General features: G+C 56.3%; 2 protein-coding genes across 3 annotated transcripts; both read right to left on the bottom strand.

Annotated features, from left to right (window-relative positions):
- Positions 1 to 1,226: 1,226 nt before the first annotated feature.
- Positions 1,227 to 8,494, bottom strand: TNNI1 (troponin I1, slow skeletal type). Of its 2 annotated transcripts, XM_069875841.1 has the most exons (8): positions 8,449 to 8,494; positions 6,232 to 6,266; positions 4,896 to 4,937; positions 4,138 to 4,269; positions 3,961 to 4,050; positions 3,343 to 3,519; positions 1,924 to 2,034; positions 1,227 to 1,569 (listed from the first exon to the last, which is right to left on the bottom strand). In XM_069875841.1, exons 4-7 carry the CDS (start codon positions 4,261 to 4,263, stop codon positions 1,927 to 1,929), a joined length of 501 nt encoding a protein of 166 aa, XP_069731942.1. In that variant the 5' UTR covers positions 4,264 to 4,269; positions 4,896 to 4,937; positions 6,232 to 6,266; positions 8,449 to 8,494; the 3' UTR covers positions 1,227 to 1,569; positions 1,924 to 1,926. The 2 variants fall into 2 exon arrangements, with proteins under 2 accessions (XP_069731942.1, XP_069731943.1); XM_069875842.1 differs by lacking the exons at positions 6,232 to 6,266; positions 8,449 to 8,494 and adding an exon at positions 5,037 to 5,056.
- A 9,238-nt stretch (positions 8,495 to 17,732) lies between these two features.
- Positions 17,733 to 19,971, bottom strand: PHLDA3 (pleckstrin homology like domain family A member 3). The gene is made up of 2 exons (XM_069875860.1): positions 19,364 to 19,971; positions 17,733 to 18,858 (listed from the first exon to the last, which is right to left on the bottom strand). The coding sequence occupies exons 1-2, from the start codon at positions 19,713 to 19,715 to the stop codon at positions 18,737 to 18,739; spliced, it is 474 nt and encodes a 157-aa protein (XP_069731961.1). The 5' UTR covers positions 19,716 to 19,971; the 3' UTR covers positions 17,733 to 18,736.
- Between the last annotated feature and the right edge of the window lie 4,510 nt (positions 19,972 to 24,481).

Here is a 24,481-nt window from a genome sequence, read left to right as displayed (position 1 = left end):
AGTTAGTCAGAGCTCCATCCAACTCGGTCTTGGAACCTGCAAGAGCCAGCTGCATGGGGCCACCTTTTTCTGTCCCTGAAGAAATGCAGAGCTTTTCTGGGAAGACTGAGCTCTGTTGGAGGCTGCACACTTCTTGGTGCCTTTTCCTTACAGCTCTGGTGCCTGTCTGGGGACCTGCACTTTGCTCGGTGTTTGTAGTTCCTGTACTCTGCAAGCTCACTACAGAGGGACGGGGCTGTGCTGCAACCCCCCTGTGGAACAGGATTGGAACTGGGGATCGTAGAATCATCGAATCAGTAGGTTGGAAAAGACCTTTGAGATTATCAAGCCCAACCGTACCTGTTCACTACAAACCAGATCCCTGAGCATCTCATCCACCCATCTTTTAAACGCCTCCAGGGATGGGGACTCCACCACCTCTCTGGGCAGCCTGTTCTAATGCTCTGATTCCTCTGGACACCCTGGGGACATGGCCAAGGTGCTGCTCCATCCACCAAGAGCACCCTGGGGGGTGCTGAGTCTCAGCATCTCCTGCAGTGCAACCAGGCAGAAGATGCAACGTGGTGCAAATTTTGTGGGATGTTTGTGCAATGTTTGTGGGGTGAGCAGTTCTCAGTTCCAGCCCTGCTCTGGGGATGAGCTGCGACATTTCCAGCTGCTTGCACTCAACCTGCTGCAATTTGGGAGCTGTGATATAGAAGAAAATAGGACTAGGGTGGAAGCGTGAGGTGTTTGTTCTGAAAGGTGGATTCATCTCATACTCTCCCAAAACATTGCTCAAATTAAGCCCTGAAATGGGGCTGCCGCAGTTCCCAATGCTCCAGTGCCTGTGATGGCCAGCAGACATCCATCTCCACACTGAGACTCACGCCTGTGCTGCTTGGGAGGCTGGGGCATCGTTGGAGCTCGGTGAAGGCTGTGGTGACTGGGAGGGAATGGGGTGGCCCGTACGTGGGGCCAGGGGTCTCATCAGAGCTTGTGAGGCACCAAGGACACCAATGAGCATCCTGGGAGGCTGGAATAGATGAACCCCAAGCAAGTTTTATCCCAGGACGTGCTTCTGGCCTGAGCATGGGCACAAGGACATCGAAGGGTAGCAGGAAAGGACCAGGACACCTTCCCAATTGGGCTGTGGACCAGCACCTGCCCCTGGCCAACGCTCCCCCAGTGAGGAGCCCACACGGCTGTCTGCCCACATGACCGTCCTTTAATACACATACAGCCACACGGGTACATCTCAGGATGCTCCTGCCAGAGCACAGGGGAGTGGGAGGACCAACAGCCATCTCCAGGGCCTCTTTGCAGCGTGGGGAGGGAAGAAATGGCCAGAGGCCCCTTGGAGACAGCGTGGCCCATGCAGGTGATAGCAGGGAGTCGCTGTGGTGGGGCTGTGAGGGAGCAGGGCTGACGGCAGTGCTGAAAGAAAGAAGCTCAGATCTCCTTCCCACACAGTTGTCCGCGTGTTTCATCTCAGTTGTGCATTCAGGGTAAGGGCGTAAAGAGCGTGGAGGGGCAGCAAGGGAAGGCAGGCAGGCGGCAGGAGTGGGGAGGCTCTTCTTCCCAATGCTCCTGTGGGAAAGAAACACAGCAGTGGGGCAGAAGAGGAGTTTCTGAGCTGCTCTCGGCAGCCTGAAGTCAGTGCTAGTGATGCCCGTGTTGTGCAGGATGAGGGTGGTGTGGGCAGTTGACCCCAGAGAGCTGGGGAGGTTGAGCCAGGAGAGGAGGAAAGCTGCTGGCAGGGACTCCAAGGCGAGGACATGCAGGACAGGCACCCGTCCCAAGCGTGGGGTGGGAGATGGAGTACGTGGTGCATTTTTCTGTACTGAGTGAGGGTGGCTTCTGCGTTGGCCCAGCCACAAGCATGGAGCAGGGATGCTGCAGGCAGTTCGGGGCATCATGGGGCAAGGAGGACTGGTCCCCTACCTCTCACTGGCCCGTAGGGGACTTGGCAGCGTCGAACATCTTCTTCCGCCCCTCCATCCCCGACATGGCCTCCACGTTCTTGCGCCAGTCGCCCACTTCCACGGGGCGCTCCTGCCAGGGGGAACGGGCATGGGGGTTGCAGCAATGGTGTGATGGGGCGGGTGGCAGCCCCACGCTGTCCCACCCCACTGCACCGAGCCCTCAGCCCCCGCGTGTGGGCAAACATCTTCTCCCTCAGAATCAGCTCTGCCACGTGTCCCTGCACCCAGAGCTGACCGAGAAGACAGCAGACAGCATCTGATCTCTGCAGGGAGCTGTGGATCCATGTGGATACCCCTCCAAAGCCTGGCTCGGTTGCATTAATACAATAGAAGGCACAAAAATTGCCTTTAGGAGGAAGTAACAAGCACCTGAGACTAACTCTGAATTTTTACTGGGGAAAATGCAAGAAAAAAACACTTTCTGTGTAGACCTTGCAGCACGCATAAAACCCGTTTCCACCTTCTCCAGGCTCTTGGAGGGGACTGGGGTTGCTGGTGTGGCAGTAAGAGCCTGGCAGCTGCTTTTGGAACAGCAAGGGGAGATCATCTCTCTGAGAGCGTGCCCAGGTGTTTGCTCTGCACACCCACAAGCACTCATAGACTATGAGCCATGCCCCAAAGCATCTCACAGCATCTAAATTCAACTCAGATCTATTCACCACCTGGTGCTGAGAATTGCAAACACTCTTTTCTAGTTAAAGGTCTGAAAATGGGCTATGGTAGCAAACAGAGGGAGAGAGGAAAAATCATCAAAAATTGAGATTCTCATCCAATCTGCTGAGCTGGGACAAAAGGGTGAAACCTAGGGAAGTGGCACCACTCTTGCCACTGGGGTACCTGCACACCCTGGCAGATTTGGGCATCACTCTCCATCCAAGTATTGAGACTTTACCCTCTCACATCTCTGCAAAGCAGGCGCGAAATGGACCGTTTATCTGAGGCCAAGTGTGCTCTCTGGACCTGCTCTGTGTTATCTAATCAGGGTCTGGGAGCTGCCTGGGTGTTTTCTGGGTGTGATTGCACCAAACAGGAGCTCTCCTGGATCCCCAGAAGACCAAAGACCAAACTCTGCAAGTGCAACTCAACAGATGTGCCAAAGGTGCCCCAGCTGGAAGACCCCCACATGCTCTGGGAGGGAAGAACATCATGGGCACAGCCCTAAATCTCAGTTATTATCATCCACCAGTTACCTAGCCCAGTCAAACTGCTCCCATGTGGTCTTACAACATCCAACAATGGGCAGCACCTTGCCCCATGCTTTTCTTGAGGCTTACAAGGGATGAGCCCAACCCACACAGTCTTCACAGGGGACCCTGGAGAAGGGCAAGGGCATCCCTAGGAGGTGTGTCCATCTCTGACCTCTAGAAGAGACACCCACCTTCTCCGTGTCCTCCTTCTTGACAGACTTCAGGTTGGCTCTCAGATCCATGGACACCTTGTGCTTGGAGCCCAGCAGAGCCCTCAGCATGGCATCGGCAGAGACACGGACTCGACGCAGTGGGGGTCGCTTGAACTTTCCTCGGAGATCAAGGACCTTGATTTTCAGATCTTTAATCTGCGGGTTGAAGAAAGGAGGAGTGGGAAGTCATCACTTGGCTACCTTGCACAAAAATCTTGCACGTGAAATAGGAATCTCTGCCAACGCCAAGCCCCAGAGGAGTCTGTGCCTCTCCTGCAGCCTTAAGGACCACCTTCACCAAGGGGCTGTGCACAGAGCTGTAGTCTTTGCCTTGTCTCAGTCTGCTGGGATGGACGCTGTACCACGAGAAGGAGCTCTCACAAGGGGTGACCAGGAGAGGGAGGAGGTTGCCTGTGGACCCAGCAGGCAGGGATGAACCCTGTGCTGAGAGATGACTTGCAGAGCAAATACCAACCCTTAGATAAACCTGGAGCACGTCTTACATCCCAGCTCATCCATGGTAGACCCTCACTGAGCACCAAGCTACCATATGAGAGAGAGTTAACGTAGAAGCAAACAGCCTGTCCTGCCTCCTACCTCCCGAGTGTTATGGTTGCATTTCGCTTCAATGTCATATCGCTCTTCGTCCACAATTTCAACCTTCTCATGCAGCTCCCTGCACAGGTCCTGGGGGCCAAACACAACAGGAGAGGGGTGAGCAACGCCCCTCTGTGCTCCCAAGGAAGTCCCTCTGCCCTCGGACCTGAGCAATACCTGGAGCTGGCTCAAGGAAAGCCCCGTGGTGTTCAGTGGTGTGACCCGCTCAGCCAGGTATCTTTCCTTCTCTGCCTGTTTGTCCACAATCTCCTGTTCCCACTCCTCCTTCGCTTTTGCCAGCATCAAACTCTAAGAGCAAAAGTAAATGGCAGAAGCGTGAGCAGACCGGCTCCCCTGTTCCCCACAGGCCTCCTCGCGCAACATCTGTAAGATGGGACAGTCCTGTCTGCCTCCCAAACCTCCTCCCTGGTATAGCTGGCCTCCCAAACCACCGTGTTGCTACAGCGCACTTCAGAAAAACCCTGCACCTTTATGTGGTGACCCTGAAGGCAGGGGGAACATCATGGCCAGAGGTTCCATGGGCTGCGGGGGTGGGGGTCCTGATGGATGCTGACGTTGGCACTTTGTTTGCATCAGTTTGCTCTGCTGTGGTAGCAGATGATTTTTCCCAAGCCACCACCCAGGGACCTCCCAAGCTTGTGTGGCCCAAACACAAGGTCTGTGGCTTTAGAACTGAAGGCACTGGAGTCTCTGCCCACCTTAGTAAAGTGGAGATGAGGGGAGGTTTGTTTGGACCACAAAGCCCACATGAGTGAGGATTTGGGGGAAGACAAGAGTTGGGACCAGGAGCGGCTCCCCAGGGCCCATACTTCTGCCGTGCCTCATCGCTGTGTCCCACCAACCACGTACTTCAACCCTGGCTCCTTTTCCCCAGCAAGACAAAAACCAGGGAGTTTCCAGCCCTCAGGACTCACCTTCAACAAGAGTTTACGTGAGGCTGAGATCTTGGATTTTCTCTAGGGGAAAGGTGAGGGGGGAAAAAAAACCATTTGAAAACAAATCCAGAGCAGATGCAGAGGAACATCAGGATCACACCCAAAAAGAAAGGCACTTACCTCCCTGCTGGCAGGTGTGAATTCAGGGAGGAGCAACGAGGAATGAGAGAAGAGCACAGTGAATAAGAGCCAGAAAAGAGCTGACAGTCAAGAAAAGCATCTCATGATTGCAGTTGTTTGCTATATTTCTGTATTTAATAGCTGCCACCTGTAAGTGAGCCAGCTCCGAGATGATGGGGCTCCCTGGGAATGCAGTGGGCACTCAGGGCCACTGCTCAGAAAGCCAAAATGCCACTCCAGCATGGCACACGGGCTGTCATGGTGGCCATCGTGCCAGCCTCAACTCAATCCCTGTGGTTCAGGCCAAGATACCCTTATTCACGTGCGCCTTGCACAGCTCAGGGTCAGCACATGTGAAACTTGGATCCTGCTCAGTTTTGCAGAGCTGTGGCACCTCTGTGTCATTGCTTCATGAAAGCCTGCAGGGAGGTTTCTCACTTCTGTTCACACCAGGGAATGTGTTATGTTTGTACAATCTGCTACGAGAGCCTTGTGACAAAGCAAGTGCAGCTGCCCACCTCAGATCCCTTTTTTGCAATCTCGGAAAGCTCCAAGATTTGAATCAGGACATTGAAATCATGAAGAATTTTTATTTGAAGATAGTATTTTCAAGGGGAACCATAGAATCATCACACCGTGGGGTGGTTTGTGTTGGAAGGGACCACAAAAACTACCCAGTTTCAGCCCCCGCCATAGGCAGGGACACGTCCCACTGGATCAGGGGCTCCAAGCCCCATCCAACCTGGCCTTGAACACCTTGAACACCAGGGTAGCCACAACTTCCCTGGGCAACGTGGGCCAGGGCCTCCCCACCCAGATAAGAAAATGTTTCTTCCTAAGATCTCATCTCTATCTCCCCTCTTTCAGCTGAAAACCATTCCCCTCATCCTATCCCTGCACTCCCCGATCAAGAGCCCCTCCCCATCTTTCCTGCAGCCCCCCTTGCAGCTCTGAGGTCTCCCTGGAGCCTTCTCTTCTCCAGGCTGAACAACCCCAACTCTCTCAGCCTGTCCTCATAGCAGAGGGGCTCCAGCCCTCGGATCACCTCCATGGCCTCCTCTGGAATGGCACAGAGGTCTTGAGCATGGGTCAGGTTCCCAGCTGAACCCCCCCCAAAACTGGATAAGTTCATCTGGCAGGAGCAGCCCAGCAGCCAGGGGAGGATTTATCAAAACCTGAGGGAAACTCGTGACACTTACGGCTCTGGCATCGCGACGGCGTGCTCTGTGCCTGCAAAAAGGAAGATAAAGAAGCTGAAACAAAGGAGCAAATCCCAAATCCACCCGAGCTCAGAAAGCAGGCAGCAATGGTGGGATGCTCCTGAAGTCCGGTGCTGCCCCGTTCTGTCGATGGAGGGAAGCGACTCCACAGCCTCACCATCCAAAACACCAAGACAAACCCGCCATGCTCTAAGGAAAACTGATCTTGGGCAAGCTCCAACCTGCCTCCAGCCGCCCCTGCAGGACTCGGTCTCCTGCTCCTCCAGGTTTTTCCCAGAACTTTTCCCCCACTGGCTGAATCACCCACCCGAGTTTGGGATGAGCACACAGAGGCGAGCGTGGCTGGAAAGCTCAGGAAAAACAGGGTGCCTCAGGATCCCCCACACCGTGCCGGCACATGGAGTCCCATCCTGCAGGTCCCCGTGGGCAATCACCAGGGTGGTGGAGCCAAAACCCAACTCCGGTGTGACGGAGCGAGAGGCAACAAGGTACAGCCAAGTGGCTGAGAGGATTCCTTCAGCAGCCACGTTCCTGGTGAAATACTCAGGGTTTCATATTTTAAATTTGCTTGGTAACCCTATGCTTTGGCAGCTGTTTCAAATGCACAGCCTCACAGCTCTGCTACTAAAACTTCCCTCTCTTACCAAGAAACCAGGACACTGTGTGAGCCCAAGAAATAGAAAAATGTAGGGGAAAATGCTAATAATTTCTTTTTTTTTTTTCTCTTTCCAACCAGGAGTACCAAACTGATGCCATATTTCAGAAGGAAAAAGCATTTTCCAGTGGTGGGTTTAGTCCTTTTCCTTCAAACTGAAATAGCAAAGCTGAGATTTTTGCCTCTTTGCATTTTCCCTAAATTTGGAAACTGTTCTAAACCCCCAGGATTCCTGGTGGGGGGAAGGAGAAAGGAACAATTCTGGATTCAAACAGCTGCTTCTAGGCATGTGTGGAGCCTCTGCCAAACAAAAGCACTCAGCGCACCTCCTGCCTCCATCCGCTGTCCCTGTCCCCTCTGTCTCCCCCACTGCCTGGCCAGAAGGAACGGAGTTTGGGAGGGAAACATGATAAAATCCCAGCAGTAATTATTTCCCCTAGAACCTGCCCTGTATTTAGAATGAAAAGTCCCTGGAACAGGAAGGTTTTTCTCCCCCAAACATCAGCCCACTGCAGCCAGAGCTGCCAGTTCCATGACTTTTTGGAGGGTTTCAGTGATGCAGCAAACTTCCCAGAGGTCGCAGGGAAGGCAGCTCCTCTTGCCCAGCACCAGTGCACGGAGGAGGTTGGGTCACAGCTGTTCCCCCCCAGTTTATTTCAGGGAAGGCAGAAAAGCCTTCAACTCTCAGGAGAGGAGCAAGGGCTGGGTGAAGCCTCCCAGCGTCGCCAGCATTCCCTGTTGGAGCAAAGTCTGATGTCCCTAGAAGGTAGAACCCACAGCACACCTCAGGCTGATGACCTCTACCAAGGTCAATCAATGTTTAGGGCTAGGTAGTGCTAAATTGACTTCCCAGAGGACAGCTGGGACTCAGCTACGCTGATAAGATATCCCCAGGAATATTGTGCAGGAACTTCTGGTCTTCAGCTGCATCTGCAGCATCCACAAGACAATTTGCTCTCTGATTGGGATGAGAGGATCTGGACAAGCTAATTCTGCCTAATTCTGCTAATTTTGCATGCTGCCAGCCATGAAAAGCTTCAAATGCTTATTAAACCATTAGATCATGGAAATCCTTGAAAGAAAGTACCCCATAAACTGAAACACAGTCAGTTCTGACACCCTCCCACTTCACAGGGAGCTGGAAACACACCATGAACACACACACAGGGAACATGATGCCACACATGCCCCACTCAAACCTTCACCTCCCTGGTCGCACCACGAGTAGTCAGGGTAGGACACGGGGAATTGTTCCCCAAAATGGTCCTGTCTGCCAATTTTCAGAAAAATGGAGTCAATCTCAGTTCCAAAACCCAGCTGGGCATTTCAGCTGTGCTTCTCCCCATCACAGTCTCACTGATCCTCTTTCCAAGAGCTGAGACAGTGTCTGAGCAGCCTCAGAGAGGGAAAGAAGTGCAGACAAATTCATGTGCTGGGGGCTCCTTTCAGCCACACCAACACGTGCAGACCCCTGCGGTCTCACTCTGTCACCACAAGCACACGCAGAGTCACAGGCACGGGGACTCCAGCGCCTTACCTTGGGCTGGGCAGGAGGGAGGTGATGCCTGGAGCCCGGAGAGCCGCACACTGCCGGGGGCCGGCGGCAGAGGGGGAGTTTGGAATCGCAGCCTGACTGCAAGTGGTCGGTAAAAATAGCACAAATCCCCTCTTGTGCACACAGTTCGCAGTGAGCCCCAGCGCCCCATGACGCGCTGCACACACCTGGGGCACCGTCTGGAATGCAGGGCAACACACGCGCGTCGCCCACATGTCTTGGTGGCCCCGTGTTGGGTTGCAGCCGTGACCCCCTGTGATTTGGTGAATCCCCGTGCTGTTTGTGGGTGAACCCCCGACCCGTTGCCTCGCTCACACGCAGGCTGGGGGTGAGCTCGTGAACATGCTGGGTCAGGCTGAGCATGGTGCGATGGCAATGCCCGTGCCAACGCGGTGGCCCCTCACCACAAGAAGGATGTTGAGGCTCTGGAGTGAGTCCAGAGAAGAGCAACAAAGCTGGTGAGGGGGCTGGAGAACAGGCCTTATGAGGAGCGGCTGAGAGAGCGGGGGGTGTTTAGCCTGGAGAAGAGGAGGCTGAGGGGAGACCTCATTGCTCTCCACAACTACCTGAAAGGAGGTTGTGGAGAGCAGGGAGCTGGGCTCTTCTCCCAAGTGACAGGGGACAGGACGAGAGGGAATGGCCTCAAGCTCCACCAAGGGAGGTTTAGGCTGGACATTAGGAAAAAAAAAATTCACAGAAAGGGTCATTGGACACTGGAGGAGGCTGCCCGGGGAGGGAGTTGAGTCACCTTCCCCGGAGGGGTTTAAGGGACGGGTGGACAAGGCGCTGAGGGACATGATTTGGTGATTGATTTTTTTTTCTTTTGTTTTTTTGTTTTTATTTCTTTTCTTTTTTCTTTCAGAAAGTGTTTGAAGGGTAGGTGGGGGCTGTAAGCAGTGTGGAGAGCTGATGAAGTGCTGATCCCCATGCACAACAATGCACACGTGCTCTGCAATGCTCCAAGCATAGATGATGTCCCTATGGAGCACGGGCCTCCCTGGACCTACCAGAGCTGCCAGAGTAGGAGAGCAAAGCCATCTGGGCCAGGACAGGGCACATTGTCAAGAGATGATGGGGTAAATCAGCAAAGGTGGGGTTACAGCACCAGGCTGGGTGATCATTTGGGACCAAGAATGGGGCAGTTCCTTCTCTGGGGAGCAGGGCTCTCCAGACTCACCCAGTAAAGTAGAACAGGTTGGGATGCTCGAGCAACTTGGGTGGTGAGACACTGGCCCAGGTTGCCCAGAGCAGTGGTGGCTGCCCCATCCCTGGATGTGGTCAAGGCCAGGTTGGATGGGGCTTGGAACTGGATTGGCTTTGAGGTCCATTCCAAACCAACCCATTCTACAATTCTATGAACTTTCAGCCCCTCACAAGCCCTGATGTTTTCCCCATGAAATCACTGAAAAGCAGCAAAAGAGCTGCTGTTTCTGCCCTTTGCGCCCCGCAAAGCCCCTTGCCCAGCAACCCTTTGGAGGGAGGCTTCACGTAGCAGAGGACCCCAGAGGCAGGCAGCACCTGTTCCCTGGGATATTTTTAGGGGCAAGTTTAGGAGCAAACAATTCCCAGCGTGCAGTCCAGCAGGGATAATGCCCGGTATTTTAATCCTGAGGCTATTATGGTGGTGGAGGGACATGCAGCTGCATCCACGGGGTAGCTCCATGGTAGGGAGCAAAGAGACCCTCTCCGTCCTGAAAAGCAGGTGATGCACGGGCACCTTCCCCAGCTCCTTCTGCCCTGCCTGGACACCAACAGGGAGCTGTGCCCTGGTGGGGGGCGATGCAGCAGCCCCCAGTCCAGCACGAGGTCGGTGATGGTGGCAATGGCAGTGGCAGCCCCATCCTTGTTTGACCTCCACCAGCAAGCACAGGAGAAGCTCCCCCTGCACCCACCCTCCTCAGGGGCCCCTGCAAGGACGTCTGCCCTTCCCTGCTCCAAGCGCCAGTGTATCACCTCCCAGCCACCAAGGAGGAGGTTTTATACCATCCCTTTAGACCTTTATAAGGCAAAAGCCCCCGTGGGGCCGTGCCTCCAGCATCTTTCCTCCCAGCTGCCTTGGGATTGTTTTCAGAGCACAGAGGAGCCAAAATTAGCCGGTGACAAAGGCGCTGCATTCCCCACAGCCATGCCCCAGGGACCCCAGCAGCTCCCGCTGCCCAGGGAGCACAGGGCTGCCTCAGATGCTGTTTGCTCTGGTCTCAGGTTTCATCCTCTGCTGGGACCTGGAGTGAGGAGGAGGAAGGGCTTGGTGAGGGATAGGATTATGGGACCCCTCAAGTTGTGGTTTCTGCATCATTTCCAAGCCCTGGTGCTGCTGCTCTGGGGATCCAGCAGAGGGACTGGCAGGAGCCCAGGTTCTCACCTTCCCTCCTCTCCAGACATGGTGAGGACAATTAAAGGGTTTCCATCCCTGTCTCGCAAACCACAATGAGCTGCCTCAAGGTGAGGGGTTTCACTAGGTACCACCCGAGGCTGTGGGCACCCCTCTGAGCTGCTGGCAGGGGACAGGTTGGAGATCTATGGGGAAGAGCAGTGTTGAGGCTAAATTCAAAGCAAAATCATGTCCCCCGATTCCTAGGAGCCATGGATTCAAATGGAGGCTTCCCCATGAGCTGCACTGGAGGGGATGGATGGTAACAGAAAGTTCACAGGGAGCTGTATGGGGAAGCCAGACCCACCCAGGACCAAGTCACCAGGGACAGCCCACTCGTCCCTCACATCCCAGTGGCCCTTCAGATCACCTGTGTTTGGTCGCTTATGATCAGGCAAACTTGCATTTATTTAGATGGACGTGAGTGGTTTCTCTCTCTCTCTGGAGAGTCCCTTGAGGATGTTGATGGTTCCTCATCATTGGGTATTGGCCCCACAAGCATAGCAGTGGCTACCACAGCTGCCCTCTGGCTTCAGGTGAGCTGCCCAGGGGTCACAATGGTCCCTGGTTCCTTAAGATGATAAACGTCCAAATTCAAAGGTGTCTGACTGCTGTAGTAGTTTGGTTGCACCATGTGAAGCCTATTTCCCTGAGGAAGCAGACTTGTAGTGGTCCTGGAGGGTTTCCTCTGCCTCCTAAAAGCCCTGGAGCCATCCCACCCATCCTGTCCTTGCCCTCTTCCAAGCATTGTCCTTGTTTCATCAACCTGATAGCATTCACAAAGACAACAGTCTTCCCAGGGCATCCAGGACAGAGTTAGAAACGACAGCTGAGACTCTGCTGTCCTTTGGGACTTCACCCTCCAAATGTGTCCGTCCCATCCCTTAGCTTCCATGCTCAGAGCCAGCCCCAAATGCCAGGGTGGATGGCAGGAGCCCATCAGCTGCCTCAGGTTTCTCACCAGGCTGGGACAGAGGATACTCCGCAGACTCACTGCAGGATGGCAGAAAGTTTTTCCTCTGTGGAACAGGTCAGAGAAACAGGGTCATCGAGGTCACCTCCTACAAGCAAGGTGATCGCAGCGTTGCAGGACTGCAGTGTCACGTTGCAATGAAGTTGCGAAGGTCCATGTGGCTCATCCTGATGAAATGGTCCCTGTCTGAGTGTTTCTCCTGCAGATCATCCAGCAGCTCTCACCCCTCATGAGGTACCAGAAGGGTCCCAGCTGGTCTCAAATGCTCCATCAGTTTGTGACAGCAGTGTGACAGCCTCCTGGGGAAGCGCTCCAACGATCAAGGCCTTTGTAGCCCAGAAAAGAACTTCCTCAGCCTGCAGCATCTCTGACTCTTACCAAGCTTAGGGCCCTCTTAGGGCTCAGTGCTGGGTCCAGCCCTGTTCAATGTCTTTATCAATGACCTGGAGGAAGGCATCGAGTGCACCCTTAGCAAGTTTGCAGACGACACTAAGCTGGGTGGAAGCTGGATCTGCTGGAGGGTCGGGAGGCTCCAAAGGGATCTGAACAGGCTGGATCCATGGGCTGAGACCAACGGGATGAGGTCTAACAAGGCCAGGTGCTGGGTTCTGCACTTGGGGCACAACAACCCTATGCAGTGCTACAGACTAGAAGTCTGGCTGGAAAGCAGTGGCCCAGGTGGCCAAGAAGGCCAATGGCATCTTGGCTTGGATCAGAAACAGCGTGGCCAGCAGGTCCAGGGAGGTTCTTCTCCCTCTGGACTCGCCACTGGTGAGACTGCACCTCGAATCCTGTGTTCAGTTCTGGGCCCCTCACCACAAGAAGGATGTTGAGGTTCTGGAGCGAGTCCAGAGAAGAGCAACGAAGCTGGTGAGGGGGCTGGAGAACAGGCCTTATGAGGAGCGGCTGAGAGAGCTGGGGGTGTTTAGCCTGGAGAAGAGGAGGCTGAGGGGAGACCTCATTGCTCTCTCCAACTACCTGAAAGGTGGTTGTGGAGAGGAGGGAGCTGGGCTCTTCTCCCAAGGGACAGGGGACAGAACGAGAGGGAATGGCCTCAAGCTCCACCAAGGGAGGTTCAGGCTGGACATTAGGAAAAAATTTTTCACAGAAAGGGTCATTGGTCCCTGGCAGAGGCTGCCCAGGGAGGGGGTTGAGTCATCTTCCCTGGAGGTGTTTAAGGGACGGGTGGATGAGGGGCTGAGGGACATGGTTTAGTGACTGATGGGAATGGTTGGACTCAATGATCCGGTGGGTCTCTTCCAACCTGGTGATTCTATGATTCTAAGCCTAAGCGTTGCCCTAAGGCACTGAAGTGGAGCCGGTCGCTGGGACAGCTGTGGAGGTGGGAAGTGGACCAGACCCATGGTGGTTCACCACAACCTGAGCTGAGAACCACCAGGGCCCTGGGTTAGACTCCAAACTTGCCCTACAGAGCTGAAAGGCTTCTCCCAGCTCAGGTCTCTGCTATGCCAATCTTCACCCCATTTCATCAACCCCACCAGGACACCAACATCTCCCACCCCGTGGTGAGGCAGAGGCTCCTCATCCATTTCGGATCTGCTACTGCATGTGCTGGGCTCCCAGGGTGAGCACAGCTTCTCCTGTAGCCAAAGAGCCCCGTCTTGTCCAGCCATGGCCTCCTGCTCTGGGAACCCCTGCCTGGCTGGACACCATCTCACACGAGCTGCCCATGTTCATCCTCTCCATCCATGAGCACAAGGCTCACTCTTCTGACTTTGGGTGGCTGCAGGCAGTAAATGTGTGGGGATGCAGCTGTGAAGCTGGATCCAAAATCAGGACAATCTTCACAAAACGGGAGAAACACCTCCCGCCTCTAGAAATAGTCTGAGATGAGTTATTTTCCTCAACTCGAATATTTTGGAGGAACTTGAAATGTTTGCAGAAGGAGCCCAGACGGAGGAGGGGCCTCTCAAAGCTATTGGGTTCTCTAGGATCAGCACACACTTCATTAAATAGGAGGATTTATCTCCTTTGGAAGAGTGTAAAGTCATTATTAAAATGGAGCTGAGCCACCCACTGAAGACTTTAAGCTTCCCATGGTTTTGCCAAGTGACACAGGAAACCTTCCCAGTGTTGATCTTGTTGATTCTTATAAACAAGAGAAGGACGTGAACTGTTCTGTTCTTCTTTAATGGGCTGACATGGTTCAACAGCCATGTCAGTTTTAAATCTCCTAAAAAACAGCCTGCTTTTCAGCCTGAGGCACAATATTTCACAGAAAAAAAAAAAAAAAAAAGGACTATTACAAATAATCCAAAATTTCAGGCCCAGGCAGGGACCCTGACACATGTTTTGGACATTTTCAGGGTGTTTCCAGGCCCTCCCATTGTGTCTCAGCATCCCCTTTTGCAGCCAGGCTGGGCTGAGCCCCTGCCACCACCAGGGCAGCTGGGTGACTCCTGCTCAGGGGCAGTGGGTGACAGGCACCGGTGTGTATTCAGCTCCGTTGCTGCCCTCTGCAGCTCCAGCAATGCCTGGCTGCTATTTTTGTTTCTCCATGCAGCACCTGATGGGTTGGTGAGACCCCCCCATCAGCCCCAGCTCCACTGGTGGGTGATGGTCATAACCACGTTCATCATCCACCACCTACTCCACATCCCTGGGACATCCTCTCCAAGACACAACATGAGGATGTTGGGAGTAGGGAATGAACACGTGCGGTCCCTGCAATCCACACCTTGGCAAAGATGATGTGGGGGCTGGAGCACCTCCTGTATCGAGGACAGGCTAGGAGAGTTGGGGTTGCCCAGCCTGGAGAAGGGAAGGCTCTGCAGAGATCTTAGAGCAGCTTCCAGTGCTGAAATGAGCTCCAGGAAAGCTGGGGAGGGGCTCTTGATCAGGGAGGGCAGGGATGGGATGAGAGGGAATGGTTTTCAGCTGAAGGAGGGGAGACTGGGGTGAGATCTTAGGGACAAATGTTTTGCTGTGAGAGTGGGGAGGCCCTGGCCCAGGTTGCCCAGAGCAGTGCTGGCTGCCCCATCCCTGGAGGGGTTCAAGGCCAGGTTGGATGGGGCTTGGAGCCCCTGATCCAGTGGGAGGTGTCCCTGCCCATGGCAGGGGTGGAATGGATGGCCTTTGAGGTCCCTTGTGACTCAAACCATTCCATGATTCTATGACTCCCCCTCCAAGCATCCGAAGCTCTACATTACAGGTCACAGCATTTCTTCCTGCCCTCAAACACAAGAGGACTTCATTGAAGGGGGCCAAGCCCACCACAGCGGTGTTGTAGATGTGGGCATGGAGATGCAGCAGGGCACAAGCAGCCCTCCAGCCTGGCACTGCCTGGGGCAGGTTTTGGATTCTTAGAAGAAATCCCGCGATTTAGGAATTATAATTCAGGATGGTCAACAATGCAACAATCTATGGTTCATCTGAGGGAAGCTGGACACTTGTCCCAGTGCTAGAAAATAAACGCTACTGGCTGCAAACATGATTTTTTTTTCATTTTCATATTTATCTGACAAGAAACCACCCACAAACTACAGTTATTCACAGAAGTGGGGCACTGCCGGCACCTCTGGAAGGCATTTGATGATGGAGAAGGTACACATGGTCTCACCTGCCAAAGATTGCTGACTCCATCATGCTGCAAACTCCTGTCTCAGCACCGTGACCACCGCTGCCTTTGCCAGCTGCCAGGGAGGTCCTGACAGTCCCAAACTGACCTCAAAGCCAGGGCTGGGATTTCATCAGGTCCTGAAGCTCCCTGTGCCACCTCCCTTGCCCCCAGCCTCCTCCTCACAGTGCTGCTCAAAGTGTACCAGCCCAAGCACCCATGGGTGCTGGCTGAGCCCCGGGGCAGCCCCCAGCCTCAAAGGGACCGAGGAGTCCTCGAGCGGTGCGGGGAGGGTCAGCGGAGCGGGGGCACCATGGGACTGGGAGCAGCAGAGCTGGGTTTTCAGGCTCCTGCCTTTGAACTGAGGCAGCTCTGGGGTGCCTCACTCTGTTCTGGGGCTCACGCTCAGCACCAGGTCTGCTTGGTGACCCCAGCACGAGAGTCCCGACGAGCCAGACCCTCCTCGCAGGGGGAGCCGGAGGGCTGGAGGGCGGCTGTGAGGCCACATACCTACTATCCCCCAGCTGTGCCTCAGTTTCCCCACATCCAGGAGCATTAGAAATGCTGCCGATGTGTCCCCTCCCTGCCTTTTGGGATGGCTGGAAGTGTCCTGCAAGCTCCTTGCATCCCTAACTGTGCAAATTGTCAACTAGAAATCCTTCCACAGTGCCTGGCCTCCTGTAATGCTCCCAGGGCCCTTCTCCCCACACGCTTCCTTTGCCCAGCAAACCTGGCTGCTCTCGAGGCCCCTGCCTGCAGGAGATTTTCTCCTGGGCAAAATTACCCCATTTTACCCAACTTCACCCATCAGCGCTGAGCCCCTCCCAGCAGCATCGCGGCACCACGTCCACGGCGATGGGGAAAGCACCAGCCACCAGCCCCATCCTGCTCTGCCGCTGGCCAAGTCTTTTGGCCGTTTGTTTGCTTTTCAGTCTTGGGGTGACCTTTTCCTCTGCGTGAAACATTCAGCCCTCCCAGGCACTGGGTGAAGCCGTCCTGCCTCCCACCCACACGCCAGGCTCAGCTCTTACCCCCTACGCCCGGGTCAGGTTCAGAATCCCCCACCGAGTGTGGGTCTGGCAGGTTTGGGGGTCTGCACAGGAGAAACTCCCAGACCTGGGGTTTCCAGGGGCTCCAGCTGTGTTTTGGTCTGCAAAGTTATGAAGGGCTCAGGATGGGGCTGGAAAACCTTGGCTTCCCTCATGCTCAGTCCTCAAAGGCCACTGCAGTGATTTGCTTTGCTCTTTTGGCTCCTCTCCCTCTACAGATCACCTGAATTCCTCCCCAGCTCATGGTACCACAACCTCTCTGCTGTTGGTGACAGTGGATGTGTCCATGGTCAGGGCTGGCACTTACATGTGCTCATCGACAATTTTCCTCCCCAGTTCCTTGCTGGCATTTGGAAAACAGAAAACATCTATTTACAGTGAGTGAGACAGCAGAAAACAAGGGGTCAAATTACCCAAAACTGGCTAAAAATCACGCAAAACTGGCCCTGGAGGTGTTTAAGGCACGGGTGGATGAGGTGCTGAGGGACATGGTTTAGTGTTTGACAGGAATGGTGGGACCCAATGACCCGGTGGGTCTCTTCCAACCTGGTGATTCTATGAAAATTCGGAAGACTTTGGAGAACCCCTCACCCTGGGTGCTCCCCACCACTAGGTGCTGCCCTGCCACTGCATGGGCTTGGGGACGCTTGCAGGATTTGGAATGAGGCTCACAGAATCCCTTGACTCCGGGAGCTGGGTGGGATTTACAAGCATCCCCAGGACGGAGATCCTTGCTGTGGGAATGCTGTATGAGCACCAGCACCTTCCTACAAACACCCATAACCCGGTTCCCTCATGAAATGTTTGTGGGGACATGGTCTGGGGGGCTGGCCCCCACGGGGCTCTGTGCCTGTGGGCAGGTCCCACCATCCATTTTATAGGAATGGTTGGACTCGATGATCCAGTGGGTCTCTTCCAACCTGGTTATTCTATGATTCTATGATTCTGTCCCTGGATCCCACCTTGTGCCAGGTCACAGGGGTGGTGCAGATCCGAGCAGGGTTTGGCCACTGCCCTATCTCGAACCCCCTAACCTGTCTCCACTCACAAGCAGGGGCGGTTCTCCATGAACAAAGCTCTGAGGACCAGGAATAGCCACGCAGGATTCCTTGGGTGGAAAAACTCCAAAATGCTTATTCCCAGGCTGCTTGGAAAGAGCTTGGCCCTGCACGGTGAGCAGGTTCCAGCCACGCCACCATCCCAAAGCCACCTCGGAGCTGCCTTGGCACTGGGACAGGGCCCCGTGGGGTCTGGCAGAGACAGCTGGCGCACAGGCTGCCGCAGCCGGCAGGGACAGGGCACCGCGCTCCCCGATTCCCACACAGCCGGGCAATCTCTGGAAGGATCTGCAGCCTCCAGCCGCAGGGCTGAGGCTCAGGCTCTGGCTTGCAGAGCCTGGTGGCTCGAGGCGCTGGTGTCTGTGCTGCCTGTCGAGGCAGAGCCATCCCTTCCCCTGCTCCATCCTGCAGAGCCAGGCAGCGCTGCTCCCGGGTCGCCTGCCCACAAACCACCGTGGGAATCCTGAGGGACACGGGTGCAGCAGAACGAGTGACCGGAGCAGCTCGGGGTGGCAGCAGGGGCCTTTGGAGCGGGGATGTGGGATGCTGGCAGGTCTGGGGGGACGTCAGCTACCGGTGAAGCTCGGTGCAGGACTTGTGCTCTCCCATACCCTGCAGGGTCCCACAAATCAAAGAAGCACCAGAGTAAAGCAGCAGAAAGTCCTGTTTGGGGACACTTGATAACGGTAGTTGGGGTCCCCATTGCTGTCCCCAGCATCCCCCCTCAGCCCGAGGAGAGCGCAGGGCAGGACAGTGTCTAGCAGCACAGCCGGGTACGGTGCCTGGAGAAGCCCCAGCTGCAGCAGCTCCCCAGCCCCTTCTCAATGTGGAGGCTCGGGCAGAGACATGTCCCCAGCCATATCCGTGCGTCCCAGTGTCACTGGCATCCAGGCAGAGCTCACAGCCAAATCGCTTCCTTCGGACTCAACCTCATCCATCTCATCTTGCCCCACAGGAGAGGCCCAGGGGTTTCCACCAGTCCACCAAGGTCCTGGCCATGTCAGCTGAAGCGTGGTGGGCCCCCAGGCAGGGATGTGACCTCCTGTGATGTTCAGAGCTCCAGGTGTTGGTCCTGACTGTGTCCTTTGCCCCATCGTGCCGGGGACTTGGCTGGACCCCTGCAGCTCTGCCAGTCTGGCTCCTGCGGTGCTGCTGTCCTGCCTCAGGATGGGGGGAGCCAGCGCCTGCACCAGCTTCCTCAGGGTCACTGTCCCTGTCCCCACGCTGCAGATGGCAGGGGCCTCATTTTCCTGCTGGGATCCCGTTCTCCCCACCGACAGCTGAGCTGAGGGCCATCCCCATCCTGCTCCTGGGGTGCTGCGCATCCACAGGCTGCCTCACTGGGGCTGCGTCCAACTGCACCGCTGTGGAGACAAGGCGCTTGTTACCTACCCAGGCAGCACCGAGACGTGGGGCAGGATCCAGCCATGGTCCTCACCGCCACTCCAGGCAGAAGATGGCAAAGAAAGAGCCACATCACCCTCCAGATCACCAAGAGAGAGGCAGGGTGATAAAAGTCCCTCTCCAGGGATGCAGGGAGGTGAAACCCAGTGGGAAATGTGAAGGGTAGAGCCCAGCCAGTGGCGGGGGATGGGGGACCATCATCCTACAGATCCATCCCCACCCATGGGACCCCTTCTGTCCCAGGAGAAGCCAGGTTGGATAGGGCTTCGATCACCCTCAGCATGTAGGAGGTGTCCCTGTCCATGGCAGGGATTGAAAACAGATGATCTTTGGGTTTCCTTCCAACCCAAACCATTCTGTGATTCTATGATTCTAAACCAAACCTCTTGGAGATGGGACCCAGTGGTTGGGACCTCATCCTCAGAGGGTTGTGCACCCTGATATGGGGGGCTGGGGGCCCGATACCTGCTCGGCAGCTGTGCCGGGCGCGGACGATCTGGATCGCCTGCTGGTTCTTGAAGCGGACGAGGCCCATGGTGATCTCGGCATTCCAGCCCGGGTCCTCCTGAGCACAGCGGAAGTCGATCTCGTGGCTGTCGTCCATCACCACCGTGAAGTAGATGTGCCGCTCCTTCCACTCCACGCACTCCACGGCCTTCATGCGGGCAAAGTTCAGCTCCTTGCGCCGCGAGCCCTTGGGCTCGAAGAGCTGCAGCCCCTTCTCCGTCAGCAGGCACCGCTTCTTCTTCCAGAGCTGCAGGAGCCCCCCGCTGCGCTTCTCCAGCACCCCCTCCCTCAGCACCTTCTCGGGGGTCATAGCGGCTCCTCGGCCCCCAGATCCTCAGCACCTTGAGCCGGTGCAGCCGCGCATCGCCCGCCAAGGGACTTCCAGCCCCTCCACGCCGGAGCCGAGCCCTGGGACCCCCGCCCCGGTGTGCTCGCCGCCCTCCGCTCGGGGCTCTCAGAGGGGGTGAGCTTTGGGGTGCCCCATGCCGGCCGCGTCCCAGCTGCGCTCGGTGCAGCGTGTGGGATCCCCAGCGCCTCGTGCCTCAGGAGCTGTCGCTACATGCCCAGCCGCTCTCCCACTCGCATTCCTGCGCCTCGCCTGGCCCCTCCTGCCGGGCAGGCACCCTGCACGCCCAGGCGAAGCCCGGCCGAGCCCTGCTCCCCAGGAGGCGCTTGCGGGGTGCCCGCAGGGCCCCGGCAGCAGCAGGGGGTGGGCAGGGGTCCACAGGCAAGGAAGGCACAGCAGGGGCTGGGGACCTCGGCACCGCACAGGGTGCAGGGTCAGAGGCTGGGGGGCAGGGTCAGGTGACAGGGATGCAGTGCCAGAGGTTGTGGGGTGCAGGGCCAGCTGTAGGGGGGTCTAGTGTCTGCTGTTGGAGGCACTGGGCCAGATGTTGCGGGTGCAGCATGCAATGTTGGGGAGCACTGGGCCAGTGCAAGCTCTTGGAGGGTGCAGTGCCAGATGTTAGGGGTGTAGTGCCAGATGTTGGGGTGCAGTGCCAGCTGGGCCAGGGGACCTGGGGGGCAATGCCAGCCAGCACGGAGCTCTGGGCGCAATGCCAGCCGGGGCAGGGTGCCGAGGGGAGCAGTGCCAGCCAGGAAGGCATAAGGGGATTCAGTGCCACCCAGGGCAGGGGGAGATGGGGTTCCAGCACCAGGCCAGGTGGCCTGGGTGCAGCGCCAACCAGGCAGGGGCTGTGGGGACCCCTGGGAGGAGGCCCAGGAAGGGGGACACGTGGATAGAGGAGCTTTCTGGGATCAGCACACCCAGACGGCTGTGCAGGGCTGCCCTGCAAGGGGGTCAACCCTTGACACCTCCCACCCACCTGCCCTGCCCCCAAGGCTCCTGACCCAGCTCTCGGCACACAGAGCTCCTGTCCCTCAAGCCCCCGACAAGAGGGATTTGAAGCCCCTGTCCCACAGCGAGAACCAGCATCCCCAGCTCTGTGTGTGACCTGTGCGTGGCGCAGCCCGGTCCTGTCTGAGTCCTCCCTCCCCTGCAGCAAAACACCTTTCCAGGTCTCCTTTCCAGCCGTTCTCGTTCCCCGCCACCACAGCCGTGTCTGTTCCTGTGCCAGTGCCTGGCACCAGGAGGTTCACGGTGCCGTGCCAGGCTGCCAGCAAGGACATCGGGGGCTCCTGCTTGCCGTGGGTTCGTGATGGTCACAGCCTGCTGGATGGATGCGCCCCCAGAGAAGCTGAAGAACCTTTTACCCAAGCGAGGTCTGAGGGGGAGAAAATCCCCCCTGGGGACACGCGGGGATCACTGTCCAGGGCTGGCAGCACGCAGAGCAGCTGCCATCCCGGTGTCCACCTCCTGGATCACCCTGCTTATACCCCCCACTGACCCCAACCCCAGTGCCCCCCTGCTCAGCCCCCCCTTGCCCCATCCCCTCCATCATCCCTGTCCCTGCTGGGGGCATCACCTGCAGCCGGAGTGGCCAGGGGGCAAGTCTGCAGCGCTGATGAGATGCACCTCATTATCCCTCATTAAGAGGGCAGGGCAGCAGGTGCCGGAGCCAGGAACTCGTTCTTGCTCCCCGGGGCCAACCTCTCCACCTCTCCATGCTGGCAGAGATCCCAGGTGTCCCAGGAGACCCGGGTTCATGACGTCAAGTGGCACTGGTTCCCCTACGGCCCTCACAGCCAAAGGCAGAGTGGGGTCGTGCACGGGGCAGCCCCAGAGGTTACCCCGAGCACCCCGGCACTTCAGGGGGAGCAGACCAGATGGATGGGTTACCCCCGAAGGAGCATCCAAGGCTCTTTCCCACACTTGGGGGAAGCTCAGCTGCAGGGATGCTGAGCCCTGGAAACTTTGGGGTGAGTAGTTTTGTGCACGTCACTTCCAGCTCTGCTCCAGCAAGCTGGGATGTCTGTGGGCACTTTTGCTGCACCAGCCGGCGTGGTCTCCTTCCCCACCACCCTGGGGAGAGTCAAGGGCTGCCAAACCCCATCTCTGCTGCTCACTGCGTCTCCATGCTCCAGTCACCAAGGGAAGGTCATTTTCCCATGGCCATGGATGCAAAGTAGCTTTGACAATGCCTTTTTCTGCTTTTCTTGCCCCAGCCAGCCATTCCCAGACCTGGAGGGCCAGAGGCTGCCACCGCAGCTCCTGTCCTCCAGCAAATCCAACAGGAAGCACTGCCAGGCTGCTAGCAAGGGAAAAAAAAGGCTTTGATCCATGAGTGCCCATGCACATCCCATCCCCACAGAGCCCAAAAGGGTGGGTAATGGGGGCTGCTGGGGCTCAGGGCTCAGGAGGGGCAAAGTCTTGCCCTGGGCTGGCTCATTCCCAGAAAATCACTGGGATGTGGCAGTGGTGGTGTGGCATCCCCCGCTGCAGGATCTTCCACCAACCGTGGAGCTCAGAGAGCTCCAGCCTGACTTCTCAGAGTGATCCCATCACCACCACCCTCCAGGCTGTATCCACGAGCCAATCTCCTCCATCACCTCTTTGGAGTCGGGTTTGGGTCCCACCGCCCCTTCCCAAGGGCTGTCGGAGAGGGGTGGGTGCTGCTGGGTGCGATGCGGCCCTGCTGCCTCCAAAGGGAGTTGGACAACACTTGGCTGCAGGTGTCCAGATGCGTCCAGCGTGGAGCCACATCCAACCACAGGGAGCAGCGCCCAGCAGAGGGTAGCAGATGGTCACAGCCATCCCTCTGCAGACTGGCCAGGGATGTCCAGAAAGCTCCTCTAACCCCACACAGCTTCTCCTCAGCCTTGCCCCACCACCTCGCCCAGCCCACCTCGTGCCCTGTGTCTGGATGTGCAGCCCCAGCAATGCCTGTCCTGGTCTCCCCATGCCAGCACAGTGGATTGCGTGCTCCTATCACCCCCTAAACTGCTCTTAGGAGAACGTGGTGTACAGCACCAACTGCAAACCCTGAGGGTAAGGTCCCTGTCCCAGGACACTGCCCAGTGCTGTCATCTGGGAGGTTTGGGGCTCAAAGCTCAGCAGGGACCCACCAACCTGGAGAAGAGAAGAGTTGAGGAGACTGAACTTCAGTTTTCCACTGCCTAAAGAAGGGTTGTCGAGAAGGGAGACACAGTGATGCATGGCAGAAGGACAAGAGACAACGAGCACGGGTGCCACAAGGGAAACTGATGCACATAAGGAAAACGACCTCCTGTGTGTGCATGGTGCATTGATGTAACAAGAACCATAGTGGTGGCACCTCCTTCCTTTCCAAACTCAACTGGAACCCTGGAGGCTCTGATCAACCTGACCTTTGGAGCAAACTCTGCTTTAAGCAGGTTAGACTAAAGTCCTTTGCAGGATCCTTCCCCCCCTACCTATTTCTGTGACCCTGTGAAACCCAAGCCCAGTGTTTTCTCCTGGCTTTGACCAGCTCTCCAGGAGCCAGAGGTCCATCACACCTGCAGTATGTCAGCACCTCCCTTCTCTCTGACACAACCCCTACAACTACAGGGAAAGGAGCCTAAAGACTAGCTTTATTGACTCAACAGCTCTGCTTGGGCGCTATCCCTGCCTGTGCACACCCAGCTGACATGCCGCAGCAGCACAGCATCTACCTCCTGCTCACAGAGAAAGCAGGCAGATCCTAACCTCCATGCCTGTGCCAGGGAGCAGAAACTCTGCCAAGCAAGGGAGATGGGTTTTGGTCTCCATGAAGGGTGGTATGTGAGCTCCAGAGCCTGGGCTGCCTGCTCCGCACACTGAGTGCCATCAGCTATCACCTCACCAAACCCCAGCCACATCCCTCAAAACAAGAGGACCCACTAGAATTTCGGTCCCTGGATGGGAAACCCGGCGGGGGGAGGATTTTTGGAGGCCCTTCAATAGCAGGGTCCCCATATCAGCTTCAGAAACACCATGCAAAAACCACGGGTGTGGTGAACAAGGGAAAGGGTTTAAGTTGATAAAGGAGCCTAAATCCTGCCCCACAAAAGCATTTCTGCCTCTGTTGTGCTTCTCAAAACTCCACCCATCTCATTTACTCAGCCACAAAGTTCATAACACTTAAAAAAAATACCCAAAACTAAATTCTCTGTGGAGTTCACAACCGTGAGCTGCAGTGAGGCTGGTCTTGGGGGTAATGCACACTGGTCAAATGAGGGAATCGGAGAGAAAGTAAAAAATTTAGATGAAAATTAAGTAAATCTGGGAAGCTGCCAAACTGGTGGCTTCGTGATCCAGGGTTCTGCTGAAACCCAGGGAGTAGGTGAAAAGTTGTGAATTACCCAGCACGGCTGGGTATGCCTCTTTGGAGAGGCACCACGTGAAGCACTGATAGGGTTTTGATAGGGCGTGCACACGTCTTCTGCTACTTACACACCCAAGGTCTGTCCTTGGCCTCCCAGCATCACCCACTGCTCTTGTAACGGTTACCCACCCCGGGAGCCGAGCAGAGCCTGACCCAGTCACCCCCCAGAGCCCAGGTGGCCACAGCTGGGCCGTGTCAGAGACACCGAGCAGTTCCTCCCTTTGCACTTGAATCACAAGCCACGATTGCAAACATTTCCTGTCCTCCCTCCACCTCCTGTTCCCCAGACTTGGTCACCCAGCGCACCTCCTCAGCCCCACACGGGGAATAAACTCTCCGGCAAGGGCAGGCG

This window comes from Phaenicophaeus curvirostris, chromosome 24, assembly GCF_032191515.1.
Source record: "Phaenicophaeus curvirostris isolate KB17595 chromosome 24, BPBGC_Pcur_1.0, whole genome shotgun sequence".
NCBI classification, from domain to species: domain Eukaryota; kingdom Metazoa; phylum Chordata; class Aves; order Cuculiformes; family Cuculidae; genus Phaenicophaeus; species Phaenicophaeus curvirostris.
This window is presented reverse-complemented; position numbering and strand designations above follow the sequence as displayed.